Below are 21,220 nucleotides of genomic sequence, written 5' to 3'. Positions count from 1 at the left end.
TGTCCTGTCTTCAGTGTCCCTGTGTTTGTGTTCTGTTCAATAAAAAGCAACCACAGGGAAAGAGATTTAAAAATCTGTTGGAAATAATATTTATCTGATTGCCAAATTACTTGTAAAGTGCTTGGTCATAAATAAAGTCTGAAACGTGTCATCAGAAAGTATGATGTCACAAACAGAACTCACAAAAGGACTTTGTGAGCAAACTTCCAAATAAGGACATTGCATCACTCCTCCAGGCTTTTTTTCCCCACTATGTGAGATCATGTTGACAATGTGAAACTAGGGACACTTGCATCCTCATGTAGCAAACTGATCTGCATCAGTTATGATCCTTCAGTTGATGTCGTATTGCAGGGTGACTTCACAATGACATCATAGTTCAGATACTATGCCATAAACAACACATATTATCACCAATAGTGACAACATCAGCAGTGACATCACTAAAGTTGCCAGGTGAGTCCATGAATAGAACCCGTGACATGGAGCAGGTACCACCGGTTTGGACAATGCCACGATGCAGGTAAAGACGCAAACATGCGAGGTCTTCTCGCCCTGTTCACAGATGCAGGAGACCTCACAAGGCCTCTGGTGTCCGCAGACGTGGGAGAAGATACTGTCGCAGACATTAGACAATCTCAATAAACATGTAGCATGAGCATCAAACTGTAGTCCAATCATTCTTTTTAGATATGATATCATTTTAAACAGTAATGGGAGAGGTCAATCTGTAACTGTGTTCTTGTTAACAGTAATGTGTACAAACCTTGTACATCCCAACACTTGTTGTTTTTTTTGTGTGTGTTTGTTATCAATGTTGTGAAAAAAAGAAAAAAAGTTAAGGTTAGTAAGCCATCAAGCACTGGTTACTCGTAGAAGAGCACCAATAGGAGACAGAGCAGGCCACATACTAATTAGAAGGTGGTATTATTCAGTCTGTACATCAAAGAGAAGGCACTAACCACAAGACGATCTTCAATGCATCTCTGTGTGAATGTCAGATAGAAAACACTTAAGTAGGAAAATCATAGAACAAAGTGTTTGGGTGAACAATTGCAAAAAAGATTGTCCGTCTGCAAGAGTCAGTCCAATTTTTGGGGTTACTTTGTATTATTTAGTGCTTATGCATGCATAGGCTGAAGCTCCTGTTTCTGGGCTAGGAAGCGAGGGATAGTTATTGAAGAACCCTCTAAATCTTGTAATTTAGACATATTTAATTCCAAATGATTTGACTGCATCATTGTGTCTTTGAGTTATGACCCAAACTCTCTATCAACTTTGTGAATGAATTCATGTCCCCCTGTGACCTCATATTTACACCACAGTTCAGATGGCATGAATGAGTCATGAGGTCTTCGAGTGGGACGATCCATTTTAATTCAATTCAATTCAATTTTATTTATATAGCGCCAAATCACAACAAAAGTCGCCTCAAGGCGCTTTATATTGTACAGTAGATCGCACAATAATAAATACAGAGAAAAACCCAACAATCATATGACCCCCTATGAGCAAGCACTTTGGCGACAGTGGGAAGGAAAAACTCTCTTTTAACAGGAAGAAACCTCCGGCAGAACCAGGCTCAGGGAGGGGCGGGGCCATCTGCTGCGACCGGTTGGGGTGAGAGAAGGAAAACAAGATGAAAGACATGCTGTGGAAGAGAGACAGAGATTAATAACAGATATGATTCGATGCAGAGAGGTCTATTAACACATAGTGAGTGAGAAAGGTGACTGGAAAGGAAAAACTCAATGCATCATGGGAATCCCCGGCAGCCTACGTCTATTGCAGCATAACTAAGGGAGGATTCAGGGTCCAGGGTCCATTTTACAATTGTTCACCCCACTGGAAGACCCTCCTTTCCCTTTATTGTTTAAACATTTTTTTAAAATTGTTATTATTAACATTAATATGAATTATCAGTGTAAATATGCATTTGTGAGTGTTTCCCGTGTCAGATATTCTGTTCGGATCGTCCACTTTGACTCTTCACAACGTGCGTTATATTCTCTTAAATATATTAACCTGTGAGTAAAGTAAACTGATACTCACACTGAGTAGAGTGCTATCAATAGTGATTTTGTGGCACCAGAGTCATGTCCAAAGTTCTGTTCAGTCTTTCTGGTTATAGGGAGCAGAGTGTTTGCCCCACTCAAAGCAACTTGTACTACAAGTGGAGCCCAAGTCTTTACCCCGGACCTCCCCTCTGCCTCTGCCTCAGCCTCTGCTTCGGCCTCGGCTTCGTCAGAGGACCTTCTGGAGTCGGCGAACAAAGAAACACCTGCTTCATTCAGTCAGGGATCATCCAACTCCGCCATGCCCTCCAGCACACCACTTAACATCCCTGAAAAGACTGATCCATGATTTTTGTGTGTTTTCATTCATAACAGTGGTTTGCTCAGTCTGTAACTCTGGAGCTTAACTAATAATCTGCTGTTAGTTGATATTTTGGGGTGGTGGGCGATCCACTTTTATATGGGCGATCCACTTTTATATGACCTCATCAGGAACTGTTAAAGTAATTCTCAATTCAATATTTTAACGCAGTATGGAACTTCTTATTACTTGTCAAGAATGGTTTCCACACACAGGCCTGCTGCGTGTTAAAATCTGGGCTTAATTTTTTTTTAACTCAATGCTTTTACAGAAATAAACATATGAGTATTCTAACATGTGGTTTTAGGTGCACTGGCAGATTATTTGTACACGGACAGTGTAAGAACACAGTTAAAGTGCTTTGTTTGATCATGTGACCACGTTTTGTTTTGACCCTCACATGTTCGGGTTTCTGTATAGTTTTCTGTGATGTTAATGTGATCTATTCCGAATAAGAAAGGGAGGAATTTTGCACATTTTCAACAGTTACCATTTAGAAATTTTCAAAATATTTAATATGATTATTATGAAAATAATTTAAAACTCGTTTTTGTCCAGTGTGCTATAAGGTATCAAGTGAAAATGTTAGAAATTTTGGCAAGATTTACAATTTTGATTAAACTTGGACCTAACTGTTTAGTTTTATTTTATATTATACTAAAATTTCATTTACAGTAGCATAATTTCATTTAATTGTTTTAAAATCCGCCTTTATGGCAGAAGCACTTGATTTGCGATCACTGTCTCCAAGCAACAGGACGCCTAGCCTGCTGCACTGCGCCAACAGTGACTAGTCACCGTTGCAGATACAGACCGAATAAACGCATTTTGTTAATCCAAAGTGTTCTGGGGGTAGATTTTTATGTATTATTTTGATAGTGTAACCTGTCGATAGCATTTTCTGTGTTGTCGGGCTTAATAATATACATACGTCAATTTAAGTAGCCACTTGCTCAGCTAACTGTACGCTAGCTAGAAGCTAATGCTACCTTCCTTGGCTATCGGAATTACTGAGGCAGAGTTGAACGTGAGGGCACATTTTTGATCTTCTAGTTCACTTTGGCCTTTGGTTTAAATGTCATCGCATAGCCACCTTGCTCAAACGCCTTGAGACAGAGAGAGAGAGCTAAATACGTCGGTGTAAATCCCACCAGAAGCTACTTGATGCAATAGGACGGACCGCATCACTAGGGACAGTCGTTAGATATTTACGGGGAGTACCTGAAGGCAGCAGATCTGTCCCGTCCCGCAAACTTAGCTAGCATTAGCCGGTAGGAGAACACCGCAGCATCAGCATCACCCACACGCACAATGAGATGAAACATTTACCCGCTTATTAGATTGTACGAGACGAGGGTGAGGATTATCTCACAGACCAGAACAGTAAGTGTCATTTCTGTTGTTGGATGTGTGTCCTAGGAAATCTGAAGATTTTAATGTGACCTGAAAGCATCCGATGTTGATTCAGCAGGAGGACAGAGGCACTCGGCCTACCCTAATCTGTGCCTCTACTGCATCCCATAAACGTACAGCATCTATCCGTAGCATGTACAGTACATGAATGATCTCCTCTTTCAGCTCATACATAGTCACCAGTATGCTCTAACCTGTGATGCATTTAATAACAGAAACACAAAACACAGGAACTTTGAATAGTAGTAAACGGCAAGTTCAGCCGCCAAGCAAAGTCTTTTACAGTAAACTTCTTCTTTTTTTCTCAATGAAAATGTGTTTCTGAGGCATAACAACCAAACCATACTAAATAAACAAACAATATTTGTCTCAGTAGTCGGCCAAATTGATTATTTTATGCAGTGGTGCACAGTTTCACAACTGGTCCATCCCTTTTATCCAGCAATTTATTATCTGGGCTATAAAATCGTCCCTCAGACTCCATCGGCCCACTGATGATTTCAGCTCTAATTTGGGTATGATGATCAAACAGATGGAGGAATTTATTGTTGACTTGCTGCCTGTTGTTTCCTGCCCTCTGTGCGTGTAGAGATGAGTCGCTTCTGTTCGGATAACAACAACTTTCCCTACGACAACAACGTCCTGGTTTTGGACATGGTGCTGGGCTCCCTGTGGGGTGTGCCCCAGCCCATAAACTGGGACAATGTGGCCAAGCTAGTACCAGGCTTTACTCCTAAGGAGGTAACTGGATCACTGGGTAACTAGAACGCCTTCATCCATCCTGCCTCTCCATCCATTCCATCCCGGCCATAGTTCGTTCCATGCTTTAGTAACAAGAGACCTGAATTTTTAATGAGAAATAATTCTGTGGCTCTGATGCGATTGTGTTGCAGTGTGCCCGTCGGTTTGAGGAGCTGAAGAGCATGGGGGGGTTTCCTCATGTGGATAACCAATGCAATGCCCTGACAGAAGGAAGCAGCTCCCCGTCAGACCTCCTCTCCACACTGCTGGACACTCGGGACATAGTGGAGAGAGGAAGCGGCCAGAGCAGCAGCAGCAAAGTTACAGGTCAGTTACTTTCACCCACAGATAAAACCTTCAGTAAGTTTAACCAGCAAGAACTGGTTTTATCGATACCTTTACTCATGTCTTACAAACTTCACACAGTAGTGGACAGTACACAGTTCATTGTACATTGGGAGCAAGAGCTGTATGTGTGCATTTAAACCCTGGGAACCACAAGCTCAGGCTTCAGACTGCTCGAAATATGCTGTTTCAGACAGTTTCCTATACTTCTGGCTCTGCGCTCTGCATGATGTCAGTGAGGGAGGATATACTAATTTTGGTCATCTCAGGCACATAGTTCTGGCTGTGAGCACAGAAGCCCCACCCACCTGCTGTTCAAACCTTCTGTTTGCAAGAGGCAACCAATAATCTTTCAGAGAGTGGATAAACTCGGGGGCTGCACCGTGAAATTAAAGAATAAAAACGCACTGCAGGAAATGAGCGTAATAGGCCCACTTAAATATAAAAATAATAGAATTTATTGTGTTGTTACATACTACTAGAAAGTGCTGAGTAAATATGAAATTATGATGGCTATTTATATAATTTGACCAATTTTGGTCTATATATACTTGCCTGTTATATGCTGGCTTCCTTCCACAGTCCAAAGACATGGGTAGTCATATATCTTTCTTGAATTGTCATGAAATAATGAGGAATGCTGTCCAGTTACTTCTGAGACACAGAAAATGTCTCTCAAAAGTAACCGAAAATGTATAAATGTATAAAAATAGCTCCAATTCCTAAACAGTTGATGCGATCCTGTTGTTAAACCCACTGTAATTTAAGTCTGCATTTTAATTAGACCTGCTAGCTTGAGTTAAAGAACCACTCAGATGGTGTACAGAGTCAAAAATACAAAACGTGTGATCATCCAGATACTTATTCTGGATGTGATTTTATGTGTTACAGTATAATCGATTGGAATTACTATAAAGCAGTTTAAGTGGCATGCTACTCTAATCACAGGTTATATCATAAGTTTAATGCCCTTTTTCTCTAAATTTAGAACTTCAACTAACATAAACACAAACACATAAACATTTTTTTTAATAAGAGATTTCCTTTATGGGTTACATGATGGTGTAAGTTCCAGCACAGCTCATTTAGCTTGCGTTGCTCTGAGGCCCCTATGAAACACATAATTGAAAGAATCTAATAAATTAGAGGGGTGCAGTAGCTGTAGTATGACTTTTTGTTCTCATGCTACATGACGACTTTACCTTTGTTTTGTTTTTTCCAACGTTTTTGTGTACAGGGTCCAAGTTGAAGTCCACAGGAAGAAGTGCTGCTGTGGAGAAGAAAGAGAAAGGAGTGTCAGCAGAGGAGGATGAAAAACCTCAGAAACCACGAGAGTACGCTGGGAGATATCTTTTCATATCACAGTGAACCGAGCTAAGAGAGATTCCTCACAGTCTTTGACAATCGAATCTATAAACATGACTCCATCTTAAATTGGAAATGCTTTCATCATTAATCACTCACACCCTGTGGATGAGTATGATTGAATATTATTTTGGCTTTTCCCTACAGTCCCAACATGGTCATCCATGTGTGCGATGAGACCAAGAACCTGAAGCAGGACTTCACTTGTCCCAGAGATCTTCTGGTCAAGGAGATGCGGTACTTTTCTGAATATTTATCTGTGGACCCCCAGAGGTGGGAGGAAGTTGACATCTCAGTCCACTGTGACGTGCAGATCTTTGACTGGCTTATGAACTACGTCAGGAGGAACTCAGCAGGAGAGGGAAACAAGGATAAACCCCGGCTTGGTAAAAAGAAACAAGAACAAAAAAACCCAACATTATTACACATCCCTGAGCTGTCATTTACACCACCTGTGGCGCTTGATTTATTGGTCACTAAACGTGGTGTGTGTTTGGTGCGTCACTGGCTGCGTGTTCTGTGTTGTTTGTCGTTCGTGGGGTTTGCTCGGTTGGTCATGTGGTATTTGTCGGTTACAGAGCCCAGCAATGTGATCTCAATCCTGATCTCCTCCGAGTTCTTGAAGATGGACACGTTAGTAAGTGTTGTGACATGTGATGCAAGGTGTGGTGATGTGCATCGGGCCTTTTGTTTTTCAGCTGTGAACACATTTTCTTAGATATATCAAAAAAAAAAAAATGTTACAGCAAAAGGTGCAAAAGTCTCACATTTGTCCTGTAAGGCACAAGCAGTGTGTAGAATTATAGTTCAAAGGTAATAATGGGTAATTGCTCCTAATCCACAAAAAAACAAGAGGCCTACACACAGAGCTTTGTTAATTTAGTGTTGCATGAAAGTGCAGATGTGCACTGCCCCCGTGCAGTTATGGTAGCAGTGTTTTCTCACCACTGATGTACTCTTAAGAAGAGCTGAACTGCTAAAGAAGTGTAGAAGTGGTTTGGACGGAGCATTGTTGAAAGGACATTTCCCATTTTTGTTTGATGAGTGCTCTGTATATGCGTCTGGCTCAGGTGGAGGAGTGCATCCAGTACTGCCACAAGCACATGAGTGCTATTGTGGCTACTCCCTGCAACATGAACTGCATAAACAGCAACTTGGCCACACGGATCGCTGAACTCTTCAGCCACAACGAGGCCGACGACATCAGGGACAAAAAAGACAAGTTCAAAAGGTAAGAGGGGGGAGCTGCTTTGCTTATTCTCTGCACCGTATTTGTATTCTGGGTCTCTGTGAATACAAATATTTGGACAAAGCTGTGAATCAGCTTTGCATCATTCGCATTTCAAAATAATCCTTTTTTAACGCCGGGCTTCGGCATGGACCCTCAGTTAAGGTCAGTCTATCTAAAACAAGCCATTTTAGCTTCTTTCCCCCTCCATTTGTGCTAACTGCTTCTGATTTGTTGCACATAGCAAACAGAAGGTTCGAACCGCAGAGAACATCTTCTTCTGCTATTAAATGCAGTTATGTTTCAGTTCAAATTGAGGACTCAAATGCAGACAAGCAACACCAGGAACAACATGGAGACGGGGAGTGGAGACAGATGTATGTGTTGGGTCTGCGCTTCCACAGGCCCCACTGGTTTAGACACTTATTCCCGTTAATGACAAGGAAGCAAGACAATCAGCGATCGGTCGATTTTACTTGCGCAAGGGAAGCCCCGGTCGGTGTCTCAGAAAAGCACTCTGAATCCAACCGCAAAATGACTCCGACTTAGGCCTCCGCTTGCCGCCTTTTATTGAAAAGAGTTACAGTACACACAAGCACCACCCATTGTAAAACCCCCCTATGGTTCTAAAAGATAAGGCACCGTATGTGTGTGTGTGTATGCATGTGCAAGAATGTGTGTGTGTGTGTGTGTGTGTGTAGGTGCATGTGAGTGTGTGTTTGTGTTTCGGGGTGCGTTTGTGTGACCTCCTGCTCACCAAAAGGGTCATAAAGGCAGGAAATTTACTAAGCAAGAAAACAGAACCCTCCCCCACCAGTCAACAGGCTGGGGAGGACAATAGAAACAAAGGAGTGTCCTTGATCATATAGTTTGAACCAAATGGTAAATGGCCTGCATTTGTATAGCGCTTTACTCAGTCCCTAAGGACCCCAAAGCACTTTACACTACATTCAGTCATTCACCCATTCACACACTGGCAATGGCAAGCTACATTGTAGCCACAGCTGCCCTGGGGCGCACTGACAGAGGCGAGGCTGCCGGACACTGGCGCCACCGGGCCCTCTGACCACCACCAGTAGGCAAACATGGGGTTAGTATCTTGCCCAAGGATATTTGGCATGCAGGCAGGAGGCAGCCTGGGATCGAACCACTGACCTTCTGATTAGTTGCTGACCTGCTCTGCCACCTGAGCTACAGCCAAGACTTACAAATTTAAGTAACACAATGACAACATTTAACAATTTGAATCCAACAATATACACTGAGACGGGACACAGGTAGGAACAGGTGGGACAGGGGAAAAATAGGAAAAGACTGGGAATAAATCTACAAAAGATGCACAAGGAGAAGTAAGTGCCAAAAAACAATCACAAAGTAACTATAGCTGAGACAAATGAAGACCACAGGCAATGAAAGATGTTAATTAAATAACCTCGAACCAAAACTTAAACTCATTCAGTGCTGACTGAAGCCTGAGCTTTTGGTATGATCATCTGCCAGTGTAATAGTATATTTCCTCGAATTCTCAGTGATCACAGAGAAGTTTAAAGTTCTGTCAGTAACACTATGACGGCTGCAGCAGTTCAGCTGCAGACAGATAGTCTCTTTAAGCTCCACAGATTCGATGTAGAAAACAATGCAGTGACTTTTCTTTTTAGCCAGCTATGCCCCAGAGAACACGGGACCATGACAAAATCTAAGAAGTGTCAGATTCTTTTACATGAGCCCTACGCTGAAGTTTTGTCAGGTTAGAGTTTCTCCATATAACACCAATAAAAGAAATATCACATGTGTTGCATTAAATAACTGAAGCACAAGCACAAAGGCTGCTGTCACAAAAGCACCTGGTATAATTTTACTAAAGCAACAGTGGCTTATACTTTTATAACCTTTTATTAAGATATATGCAATATCAGCTCAAGTTTGATCCTTTCTTGTCTTTCACCCTCAAAGCAAACTGTTTCAAAAGAAAATTGAGCGTCTCTTTGACCCAAACTACCAGAACAGAGATTCACCGGGAAATGCCTCAATTCTATACAGGTGAGTATAAGCTTTTTATTTTTGCATTGTGTTTCTTTTTATGCTCTGGCATGTTTAGCGAGCATGTGAATATTCTCTGCTAATTTAATTTTTATTCTTTGTCATCCATGCTTTTCATCCCAGGTGTGGTCTGTGCCTTAAGCTGTTGACCAAAGACACAGAGAGGAAAATTTCTTGTGTTCCGGGGAAAATCAATATTGACGCTTGTGGAGAGATCATCTATACACACACCAGGTATAGTAGCACATTTTAAGGGCTGTTAACTTTTTATTGATTGGCTGAGTTCCTGATCACAGTGTGTGTTTGTGTGCGTGTGTGTGTGTGTGTGTGTGTGTGTGTGTGTGTGTGTGTGTGCAGACAGAAGAGTTGGGATGTGCACGAATACATCACAGGCCTGTATGAGGAGCTCAAGTCCTGGGTCTTGGTTTACTGGAGAATCTGGGGTACCATCAACTACCTCACCTGCTTCCGATGCCAGCAGGTTGGATTGTTATAGTGTGTGTGTTGCACAAATGAGCAAAGTGAATAATAAAGAGAAAGTGAACAGAGTAAGAGTGCCTGCGGGATATACTTTTAAAAATCATTTGTGTGTGTAGGTGTTTGTATGTGCAGAGCTGACGCAGTGCAAGTACCACCCAGACAGCGTCCTGTACCCTGGCATGGGTACAGAGAGAGGCTGGCACGGTGCAGGAATATATCCGTGCTGCAACCAGCGGGTTCTCCGCTTTGACCCCTCTGGGATACCAAAGGTATGCATGTGCATGCACACACACACAGACACACACACTTACCTATTCTAGATGCAAGGTAATGCTTAATGCATTAATGCTGCCTTTGCTTTCTTAGGGCACCTTCACACTTGGAGTTCATTTAACACACATTTTATTGATAAAACAGGACAAGTAAATGTGAGGACATATAGACAGACATAAGTCAGTTATAGGCATATTTCACTTATTCCTTTTTTCCAGTTCCATATCTTATTTTTTAAATTTATATGATTAATAGCTCAAAATAATCCATATTTATCCTATACTGATGTACTTGTACAGCTCCTTAGTTCATCTTCATCTAAAACAAGCTGTACTGCCATGCTCTGTCCTTTAAGGCAACCTTCTTCTGATTGGCTGCCCCTCAAAAACGCCACTGACATCATTCAGAGGCAAGAGTAGGAGAAAGACTACTTGAATTGAGTGGGGAGATCAGGCTTAAGCCTGAACTTCTGGCTCACGGGGATTTCTTGTACATGCGTTGACATAGTTATTTGAAAATGAAATGCTTAATGCAAGCATCCACCACTGTAGTAGTATATGTTAGTGGAAAATAATTGACCAGGTCCCCTTTAAGCCTCTGAATTGATATTAAAACCACTATGAAGTGGAGCAGTGCTTTTTCACACTGAGCTGATGCTGGTGCTGCTTCTGCTGCATTGCTGTAGCATACAGCTAGTTCAACATGACCAGGATATCGTTCTATAATCTAGACTTGGTGGTGTTTGTAGCATCTGACTGATCTAAAAGGGGTGGTTCACAGGTCATGTGACTTTTCCCCAGAATGTTATTAAGTAACTTAGTTATTAAGTTAACTTCGTAGCAGAATGCTACAAAATCCTTAACCTGTTGATTTAGTGCACCAAGCGATAAAATACATTTTAATTCAAGTTAATGATTTTATCACTGAGTGCGCTCTCAGTGCTGCTGTTTATTTCTAAGGTGATGGTTGCACGTCAGATCTCTGAAACTTTAAACTGGATCCTTTTAAACATTAACCCTGTCATAAGTCATATAAAGAACTAAACTATAGCGCTGTATAAAGGCTCAAAGGTTACTGCCCCAAAGCCTAATAAATAAAATGTGGAAATTGCTTCATTTTATCAGTAGATCAAAGTGAAATTAGTCTGATTGATTGAACAGATATGCTTGGTGTGTGTCCTGTGAGCTAGTAGATGCATTTTCCAATGTAAAAAGAGTCTCAGCAGTAGAATACAGTATTAAAAAAAATGATACAATTTACCAGATTACCATACATGCATTCCCACAACAATACTGCACACAGTTTACGCTTTATTCAGCTGTTTTAGTAAGGTACAGAATAACAAGCTGCACACTTTATGTCTCATTTGCATGCACCTGTGACGTGGTGCATGTTAATTAAACGCTGTGCAAGGAGTCTCATTCTGGCTGCAGCAGAGTTTGTTTGACATCTCTCTCACTGGGGGTAAAATTGACAAACACCCAAATTTACCCTGCAGAAGAAATCCTGATCCAGTTTGCGCGTGTTTGTGTCTGTGTGTGCAGGGCTGTAAGACGCGGGATCACATAGTGAATGTGCCCGATGAGGAGAACTGTGACGAGGAGACTTCAGCCCAGACCCGAGTCCTCAATGACCTGCTGCTGCACAGAGACGCTGTGTGTGTGTCAAACTCTCCACCGGCAGAGGGGTGAGTGTGTGAGGATTCTTTCACAATGTTCTTTTTGATTTTGTGCATTATCGATACACTAATTGCAAATGTTCCTGTGTGTGTGTCAGTGCTGAGGAGAGCCAGTCCAGTGCAGAAAAAGTTCAGGACTGTGACGTTCTCTTGGAGCCAACAGTCCTTAGATCTCTGAGAGGAGACGGCAGCACCGTAAGTCTCACACTTCCCATTTCTTTGTGTGCTTCTGTCTGCCTGCCCTTGGCCTTTCTTACTGTGTTCTTGCTGTGTCTACTTTGTGTCTTTAACCAGTTTTGCCTTTTGAAAAACTGGAGTCTTCAGCTGGTAGGACAATCTTTTTTCATGAAATCTGCTTATGTTTTTTTAAATGATTCAAAATTACAAACGAGGAAGCTGCAAATGTTGCTTTAGATGAGAAAGAAGTGTGTGCCTAAAAGCCTTGACATTTGCCCTTTCAGAGACAGCAGTCTCTTCTGTCAGAGGATGAGGAGTACACCACAGGGTCAGAGGTCACTGAAGATGAGGTTGGGGATGAAGAGGAACTCTCTAAGAAGCAAGGTGGAGAATGTTTTCTTGTTTTTTGCATCAGCTGAATCTCATTCTCTATTTTATACGGCTGAAGGGGAGCCTTGAAAGGGCTTAAAAAGTGTGTGTGTGTGTGTGTGTCTGTGTGTGTGTGAGAGAGAGAAAGAGAGAGATTGAGAGAAGTTGAGCTCTATTCAAATTGATTTAAAACAAACTGCAGCAATAAGGGCAAACTAGTGCATAGTTATGTTTACATGAGCGTTATTTTGTATGCATTTGTACAGTTCGATAACTGTGAGAGTACATTGATAGCATGTAGCTCTAGTAACAGGCATTTTTCTTCCAGCGAGCATGAAAAAGTAGGGGAAAGAACTAGTATGTAAACACTGACTGGTATTGTACAGTATATTTGTGTGTGTGTGTGTGTGTGTGTGTGTGTGTTTATGCTCTAGTGTATGAATAAATGCGTCAGTTTTAAACAGTAGCAATTTAAACAGTAGAAGAGTAGCACTATATTTTTATATTTATAAAGAATTACAAACAACAATTAGTTGATGCTTAAAGCAGGTTTATTTAATTAATATCCAGTTTATTTCCACTTAGTTCCAAATTCAACTTTAACTCAATTAAATTCCATTTTATTCATGTAGCAGCAAATCACACCACCAGTCACTTCAAGGCTGTATGTATTATTGTAATGTAGACCCTACAATAATAAATACAGAGAAAAAACCCAACAATCATATGACCCCCTATGAGCAAGCACTTTGGCGGCAGTGGGAAGGAAAACCTCCTTTTTAACAGGAAGAAACCTACAACAGAACCAGGCTCAGGGAGGGGCGGCCATCTGCTGCGACCGGTTGGGGTGAGAGAAGGAAGACAGTTGTTGTAGGTCTGATTGAAGGACTGATGTGATGGTAAGTTGACTGCTGCTCCGCTTTGAATATTGAGAGATTAGTTAATGGAATTTATGCCAGACTGTGCCCAACTTTAAGACCATATTCATTGGTTGTTTTTGTTGTTATTATTTTGGGCTTTTTTTTCACAAGAATTGCTAGCTTCCCAAGAGTTTTGGCCACCCCAACAATCAGACAATTGCTGAGAAAGCACAAGGTTTTTCCCCCTGTGCTATTCATGTCAGTGCAGGGGGGTCTCCTAGAGAGGCCAGTGTCGAAAAAAGGGATTCTTCAGAACCTCTGAGGGTGTTATGCGCTGAATAGCATCCAAAGCCAACATTTCTTTGATTAGCCTGACAAATAATTGTTGGCCATTTTCAGGTCCTCGCCTTACCTTCAGTAGTTGTTCGAGGTCATCGAGACGCTTAAGTTTTATATATCGAGTTTCCTTGGATTGATAATCTGTCTCGTATTGAAATTGTTCTTTGGTCTTAAATGTCCAGCGCTGTTCGTTGTTGTTATCTTCGATGAAATAGCAATCAATGTACAAGCCAGACTCTAGAAGATGATCTGGTAGCTGACCCTGAGTTTCTATTATGAATTTCAAAACATCATAATCGTCTTCCCCAGGATAGAGAGGCACCCCTGTAGCAAGCTCCACAGCTACCAGCCCCAGAGACAATTGCTTCGACATAGGGAGTGCCAAGATTAACCTCAGGTGCACAATAACCAATCATCCCCACACAGCCACCAGTAAACACTTCACTCATGGTATTTCACAACCATTATGTTTCCAGATTTGAGGTCAGCATGCACTATTCCCAAAGAACCCAGGTGGAACAGAGCATTTGCAAGCTGATGCAAAATTGGCCTTAGTTCTCTTATTGGGAGAGCCTGGTTATTCCGGTCCCCTGTGTAGTCTCACAGGCTTTGAACGCTTTCCATCGAGAGCGTATTTGCTCCATCATGTTGCACCTGTCTGGATCGAAGCATCGCAGCTGCTACAGGATGAAAATTTCCAGTTTTGCCTGTTGCTGAATTTCAGGGTCGCTCTTGTTGACTTTAATAGCCACAGTTTGGTTGTTTTTTGTATCGCGACATTTGGTTAAAACACCAAAGCCTCCTTCGCCAAGGAAAGCCTCTACCATGTGGTGATCTCCTAAAATGGTCCCTTTAGATATTTCAAGATCATCTTCGGAGGAAGATGGGTTGGCTAAGGTGTTGACGTGTCCCTTTTGAGGAAATTCAACTGAGTTTTGGAAACTGCAGTTGAATTTCTGTGATCCATGACTTTTCCAGCTTGAAGGCTGCTGAGAGACCACAAAGTGCATGCTTGTGCATTCTTAACGTCTTATATGTTGAATTGAACTGAGTATGTCATCTGTTCAAAGCCTCTCCCAGTCAGTGCTGTTCTCTGTGCCTGTCTTACTGTACATGATGTTATTAGCACAAACACTTTAAAGGTGATCATTTAGGATTCAACAATAACACAGACAGCAATGTAGTTAAACATCTTGCAATTAGTTTTGAATGAATGAACCTTAAAAAAAACAAAAAAACAAGCAAACATCTGTCTCCTAATTTTTGTGTCACATAGAAAGAAGCATCAATATCTGATGAGAAGACTTATTAATTTGGCCTTTCACATGGTCTTACTGAGGTGAATTTATATGCTAAAATATGTTTTTCTTTTTGGCCAAGTTGGTGAAAACACTTTATTATCCTCTAATAGATTTTTTTAAATGCTTGCTGATCGTGGTACCCAAAATGAGCTGCATCAGGTACTTCCCTGTGTATCTGGAGAGGATCAGAAGTCCCAGGTATACTGGTATTGGGGGTTGCAGCTGTAGGGATGACTCTGTCTGAAACCTTGAGCTGACTGTTTCCTCTCAGCTGTAAAAGGCTGATGATTTACAAAACAGACACCACATTGTTCAAATAGATGAGGCTCAGCATAAAATAAGAGATACTTTCCTCTGTGAGCATTGTTCCTAGTGTCCATTCATCCATTTAGTTTACTCTGGTTTAATAAAGAACTTAAGAAGAGATATTGTTAGAACCTAGAAATTGGAGGAGCAATTCAGAAGTGAAGTTTTGAATACGTGTTGCTGGACAGAAAAAGTGGCACACCTATTCATCTTCAAAACAGGTTTGACTGACAGATTAAAAGCTTACAAGACAAGATGCTGAAACTTTACATACATGGCTGTTACATACTGGGCTGAACTGGCAGCTTATCAGAAGTAGCTTTTGATGTTGGCAGTGTGAGAGCTGAAAATCCCAAAGTCATCCTGTTTTCATCACTGACTGGTTTTAATCACGTGATCGCTTCAGGTTATCATGTGCTGTGACTAATGATCGCATAATGTTATGCTTACTCGTTTCCTTTAACCCTGACAGTCCTGTAATCCTATCGTCACAGAGCGGCTCTTTAAGTGATTAAAGCAAAATGAGGACACTCGACGAAACACAATCTATTTATAGCACATCACCGCTGTTCCACCCTCATCTCCACCACCTCATCTATTTTTAACATTTCATTGTCAGTCCTCACAGCTTAAGAATGTAATCTGAAGGCATTTCTCTTTTCAGCCTGCAGATGGCGCGGCAGTCCTTCACTACGTCTCATCCTGTTTTTCTGTTTTCCAGCTGCTAAGAAGGCCAAAAAGGCTCACAGACCTCTGAAAAAACAGCTGTCCTCGCCAAACTTCCAACGCAAAGAAAAATCTGAGAAAGTGAGTCAGCAGTTTCATGAATATTTCACTCCGGCTCCTCAGTGGAGTCAAACACAGCAGAGTTCAACCCAAATATCTGACACGTCTTATCTGTAACCTACAACAGGATGAATTGTTTTTAGCTGGGTCTTATAAATAACTGAAATGCCCTAAATATGGATACAGAACTGACTTTGTAGCATTTTGGTGCATATCTGACATTAGCGGACATCCTGCAGGAAAAAGCTGGATTTATTATTTATACTCCACAATATCTTATTGCGTGGCCATAAAAAGATCTCACACACTTACACTGACTTATACTTCCTTTTAGATATTCTGTCATAATTTTTGCTTATCTTTTTTACTTCAACTTTACAACATTCATTATTTTGTCTTCAGAATGTGCTTTTTTTCCTCCCTCAGTCACAGACCAGGGACAACACGCCTTTCACGTGAGTAGATCTACACGTTTATCCTACTTACAAATTTGCTAAGCAGTAGCTGTGCATTGAAGTTTAATTCTTTAAAATGTAGCTGGAGCTAATATAAGGGTTCAGCACTTTGTATTAATCACATTCATAGACTGTATAGAAGAGATGGATGAAGCCACCATGCTGTCATTAACTTGTTGGTGAAGTCCCGTTGTGAGGGGAGTGTCATCGCCTTTGCAGTCTTGGTGTTTTAAAACTGGGCGTGGCTCCGACGGAAACAAAATTCATGTTGCCACATCTGTGTTTGTTTGCATATTTGGCTAGAAGGAGTAAAGCATTATGGGTATTCAAACTATCCAGACTTCACTTCAATTAAAAATTTCTTTGTCTAGCATGACTTGGATCTTGTCTGTGGCAGAAGAGCCACAGAGAACGATAGTAGCCCATAGACCAGCTGGTGCCCTCTGGTGACGGTAAACCAGTCCTGGGTAGAAACCAGTGGATCCGCTGAGCTCAGCTTTTAGGGTTTTCCATTAGGTGGTAGTACTTGGTACCAGGTAATGTTTTTGTAGTTTCTCAGCCGAGTTTCCAAGTGATCCGAATCAATTTGAAAACAGACATCAACAGACTACATGCCACCGATTGGCCAGTCAGTGACTTCAGACTCCTTCACAAAAATCAAAACTGACATTTTTGAAATCCAGCAGTGAGGGAAATGCTACACAAAACCCACCTTCTGACCTTCAGCCCAACCATTCTGGTTTTAACATTAGAACTTTCTTTTTTGATAAGGCTTATAGTTAGGGCTGGATCAGGTGACCTGGAATCCTACCTTAGTTACCCTGCAATAGGCTTAGGCTCCTCGGGTTTCCCATGATTCACTGTTTCTACTTTACTCACCTCTTTGCAGTCTCTGTGTTTATACATCCCTCTGCATTTAATTCTTAGTTATTATCAATCTAAGCTGTCCTCCACAGTTTGTCTTTTCTCCTGCCTCACGCCCAGACGGTGGTGGCAGATGGCCGCCCCTCCCTGAGCCTGGTTCTGCCGGAGGTTTCTTCCTGTTAAAAGGGAGTTTTTTTCTTCCCACTGTCACCAGGTGCTTACTTGAAGGGGGTCATTTGATTGTTGGAGTTTTCTCTATATGATTGTAGGAACTATACCTTACAATATAAAGTGTCCTGAGGCCACTGTTGTTGGGATCTGGTACTATATAAATAAAGTTTAATTTTAAGTTGATATAGTGACTCTTCTGAGACACATTAGTCCCAGTCAGTAATCATTTTGCCATCTTTGTTAGTTAGCAGGATCTGACTTTTGGTAGCAAGAATGTCAACAGCAACTAGTCAGCAGTGTGTTGTGGTATTTTGTTTTGAAATGTTTCTCCTTCAGTCTGTGTTTGCGCCATGTTCACTGCATGTGGGAAGGCACTCTGTGTCCCGATTGGTCCTTGTCATAGACGCAAGTTATTTTGACTCAGGAGTTCCAGGTAAGGTGTGGAGAATCAGGTCGGGACATTGTCCTTGGCTGCCCTTTCTCACACTTAACTGGAGATAGTCCACTTAAGCTGGGCACTCACCCTGGGAAATACTCGGTGGTTAAGGGGAAGCTGCTCATTTTCAGTCCCTGTTTGTTCCAGGTGGAGCTGAAAGTGTACCGCACGAACCTGATATAACAACGTATTCATACTCTGAACTAATTTCTCTGCTGTAAATCTGGATCAATAACATGGATAAAAAAAAAAGTATAATGTATTTCTCGTGTTTGCTGTTTGAAGTTAACTGGTGCTCGCTCTGTGGGTGTTTGTGTCTGTTGTAGAGTAAGCGTCCAGAAGAGTAAGTGGGACAGCTCTCGCTCTATGCGCTACAACCAGGACGCTCAGCGAGAGGAAGGTAAAGGAGGACTCATTGATGCTTTTCTATTTTAAGCCACTGATTCAGACTACGTTCCTTCAGTCCTGCATTAACCACGTTTTTTTGCATGTTAACCAGACCAGCGCCGCATGGTGGAGATCATTGGCTACCTGACAAAGATGAGGTTTGGAGACCAGGAACAGAGTAAATCCAAGGATACTAAAGAGGTGGCTGTTTATTTACTGTACACCTAAAATGACATTGATTGTCAGGGTGCAGGAAATGTGACTTTGACCAGGATTTATTGTCTTTCTTCATATCATGTGATCAAGATTGATGCCGAGCTGTCAGACCTGCTGTCCTTGTTTTTGCAGCTGCCTCATGTTGGATTGTTTTTCTTCCGGACTCTGTGTGTGTGTGTGTTACAGCCTGCAGGGGGGATCTACTCCAGACTTGAAGCGCAATTTAGGAGCTCCTCTCAAGCCAGACAGAGTTCAGAAAAGACACCCAGGTACATTTACAGTGTTACACACACACTCCGGTGTCTCACTCAGTAATTAAGCGCTTTTTTTCTTTCTTTACCTCTGCAGGTCTAAAACACGCTACGCTCAGATCCGAACAACATAAAGAAGCTAATGGGGGGGAAAAAGGCAGCGGAGCTGCTAAATAGACCAGCATTAAACCCGATGAAGAGGACAGAGACTCTCTCCTCAACCCCAGCACTTGTCAGCCCCCCGCCCCTGCTTAACTCAGGTGACTATGTATGGATCACCGTCAACCACATCTCCTCTCACTTGGCCCACTGTGTGTTTGTTCAGCTGCGTCCAGTCCACAAAAACAACAAGCAGAACTGTGGACCCAGCTCGGCTCATTAGAAATGGACTTTGACTTTCCTCAGTGTTTCTTCAAACATGGAGGGGGGTGGGATTTCTACAGAAGGCAACTGGAGGAATGTATGGAAGTTCACTTATGTCAGTGGGAAAAGAAAAAATATTTCATAGCAATGACAAACATGTATCTTATTGTAAAATACACAGTTTCTGTCTGTCCACCAACTCAACAACCAAACTTGGCACACAGGTACATCTTAGGCCCCTATAAGTTCTTACCTATATCAGATACTATGGTGTAATCACATTGCGCAACTACCTACTGACCTACTGAAAGGACACACTTTGTGTTTATGCACCTATCTCACCTTATACAAGCATTGTATCATTTCAGTTTCACAACAGTAGCATCTCATTTACATCAGATGTTACAGTTGTAAATATTTTGATATGCAATATCATCGTATTGCTTGGCAACCACCTGGTAACAGAATAAAATGACATGTATGTAGTAGAGCAGGGCATGGGCTGTAGTAGTAAAGGCAAATTTAAAAAATAAAGAAATTACAAAAATGCCACAACAGAAAAAAAGTTTTGATGTAAAAAAAAAAAATAGTTAAAAAAAGAGCATAAATCAAATTGACTTGAACTGAGGAAAAAAAACAGCATCAGGATACTGGAAAACGTGTGTCTAAAGCTCTGACATTTTTTAAAAATGCTAAATTGAGATCAAATTTAATTTTGAGGTTAAGAAGTAAAATTGAGATAAATATATTGTGTTATATGAAAATGAGACAAAAATATGTTATGAGAAAAATTTATGGAAAAAAAAATCTTTTTCTTAAACTGGCAGTAATTATCTTCTGTGTGGCTAGTTGAAGATGTTACCTTCTTAAACTGACATCTTTTATTTCAACTGTAGTGGAAGGTCAGAGGTGTGTGGCATGAAAATTTTACTGCATCAACTGAAATTTACACCCAGCCTAACATTTACACTAATTCTGCCTGCGTTCTCTGGTGAAGCCCATTCTGCAGGTGAGAGGGATGCCACATTTGTTCCACCAAGTTCTGGTAGAGATGTAGTTCTAGTCTTTCCTTGTTTACTGGAATGTGACTGTGTCATGTACCACACCGAGGCCAATAAAACACAAGTGACTAAATCCATTCAGAGCCTTATGCGAACTTTTGTTTCTGGTTTATATCCACTGGGTGGCAGCAAATCACCCTGGGGGAATAACTACGGATTCCCAAGACAACCTTTGCCCCAGTTTCGCCATGACCTTTCACCTCACCTTTCTAACAATCTACCAGGTGACAAATATGCACTTGATTGGTTCTCAGCTTTAGCAAAGAGTGTTAGTGTTGTTTCCTGCGTGAAAAGAAGCCAGAGCAGTTTGTGGAAACTGTGAAAGTCCCAGCAGAGGGCTGGTATGTGCCACTGGGTTCGGGGTCACGCCGCTCCTCTCTGCATGAGAGGCACTGACCAATGGGCGTGCTAACCTGGCTCTTCCTGTAAGACTTACTCACAGGGGTATTAATAACCCTGGCTGCTCACAACACAGACCGAGAGCAGGGCTTAACGGGGCATAAAGCATAGAGGAGGTGATGTGGGCATTTTTTTTTCCTCCCCCTGTGGGCGGGCGCTACCCCAGCTGTTCTATCTTCTCCTCAACAGCAGATGCCAAGAATGGCTGAGGATGTGGATCTGGGTCAGGAAGGGGGGGTGGGGGAGTCCTGTTACAACCGGACTGAATTATGGTCCAAAAGAGATAGAGAGATGGTTGGATACGAGAGCATCAAAGCAAACACGAACTGGTAACACACCAAACTGACAGAGATGCTCAGTCTGCCAAGACTTGCAGAACTAAAATGTTACTGCTGCAGATTCCTCTGAAGCCTGGCTCTGGGACATAAGGAAATGAAAAGTTGAGTGAAATTAGAATTCCATCTCCCTCTCTGGTTACATCAGAGCTGACAAGATTGTTGGGATTGCGTAAGACGAGCGTTTCAACTTTCAGTGGCACAG

General features: G+C 41.7%; 1 protein-coding gene across 5 annotated transcripts; it reads left to right on the top strand.

Moving 5' to 3' along the window:
• The first annotated feature begins 3,131 nt into the window (after positions 1 to 3,131).
• On the top strand, positions 3,132 to 20,358 carry kiaa1841 (KIAA1841 ortholog). 5 transcript variants are annotated; one of them, XM_031741144.2, is made up of 21 exons: positions 3,132 to 3,759; positions 4,379 to 4,530; positions 4,683 to 4,857; positions 6,113 to 6,209; positions 6,388 to 6,626; positions 6,819 to 6,877; positions 7,311 to 7,471; positions 9,422 to 9,508; positions 9,632 to 9,742; positions 9,866 to 9,989; positions 10,105 to 10,257; positions 11,806 to 11,948; positions 12,038 to 12,134; positions 12,234 to 12,266; positions 12,401 to 12,500; positions 16,013 to 16,098; positions 16,480 to 16,532; positions 18,330 to 18,403; positions 18,503 to 18,591; positions 18,793 to 18,875; positions 18,955 to 20,358. In XM_031741144.2, the coding sequence occupies exons 2-21, from the start codon at positions 4,381 to 4,383 to the stop codon at positions 18,989 to 18,991; spliced, it is 2,151 nt and encodes a 716-aa protein (XP_031597004.1). In that variant the 5' UTR covers positions 3,132 to 3,759; positions 4,379 to 4,380; the 3' UTR covers positions 18,992 to 20,358. The 5 variants fall into 5 exon arrangements, with proteins under 5 accessions (XP_031597004.1, XP_031597007.1, XP_031597005.1 ...); XM_031741145.2 differs by having other exon boundaries at positions 3,133 to 3,759; positions 16,504 to 16,532; XM_031741147.2 differs by lacking the exon at positions 12,234 to 12,266.
• Positions 20,359 to 21,220: the final 862 nt, after the last annotated feature.

Source organism: Oreochromis aureus, linkage group 13 (genome assembly GCF_013358895.1).
Source record: "Oreochromis aureus strain Israel breed Guangdong linkage group 13, ZZ_aureus, whole genome shotgun sequence".
Classification (NCBI taxonomy): Eukaryota; Metazoa; Chordata; class Actinopteri; order Cichliformes; family Cichlidae; genus Oreochromis; species Oreochromis aureus.
Note: the sequence above shows the minus strand (reverse complement) of the source record. Positions and strands in the feature narration are given on the sequence as shown.

What these genes read in the sequence shown, in the direction of transcription:
- kiaa1841 (XM_031741144.2), top strand. Translation starts at nt 4,381, where the DNA reads ATGAGTCGCTTCTGTTCGGATAACAACAACTTTCCCTACGACAACAAC. An exon ending in ATCATCTATACACACACCAG is followed by an intron (nt 9,743 to 9,865) that starts GTATAGTAGCAC and finishes GTGTGTGTGCAG; the next exon opens with ACAGAAGAGTTGGGATGTGC. An exon ending in TGAGAGGAGACGGCAGCACC is followed by an intron (nt 12,135 to 12,233) that starts GTAAGTCTCACA and finishes GTCTTTAACCAG; the next exon opens with TTTTGCCTTTTGAAAAACTG.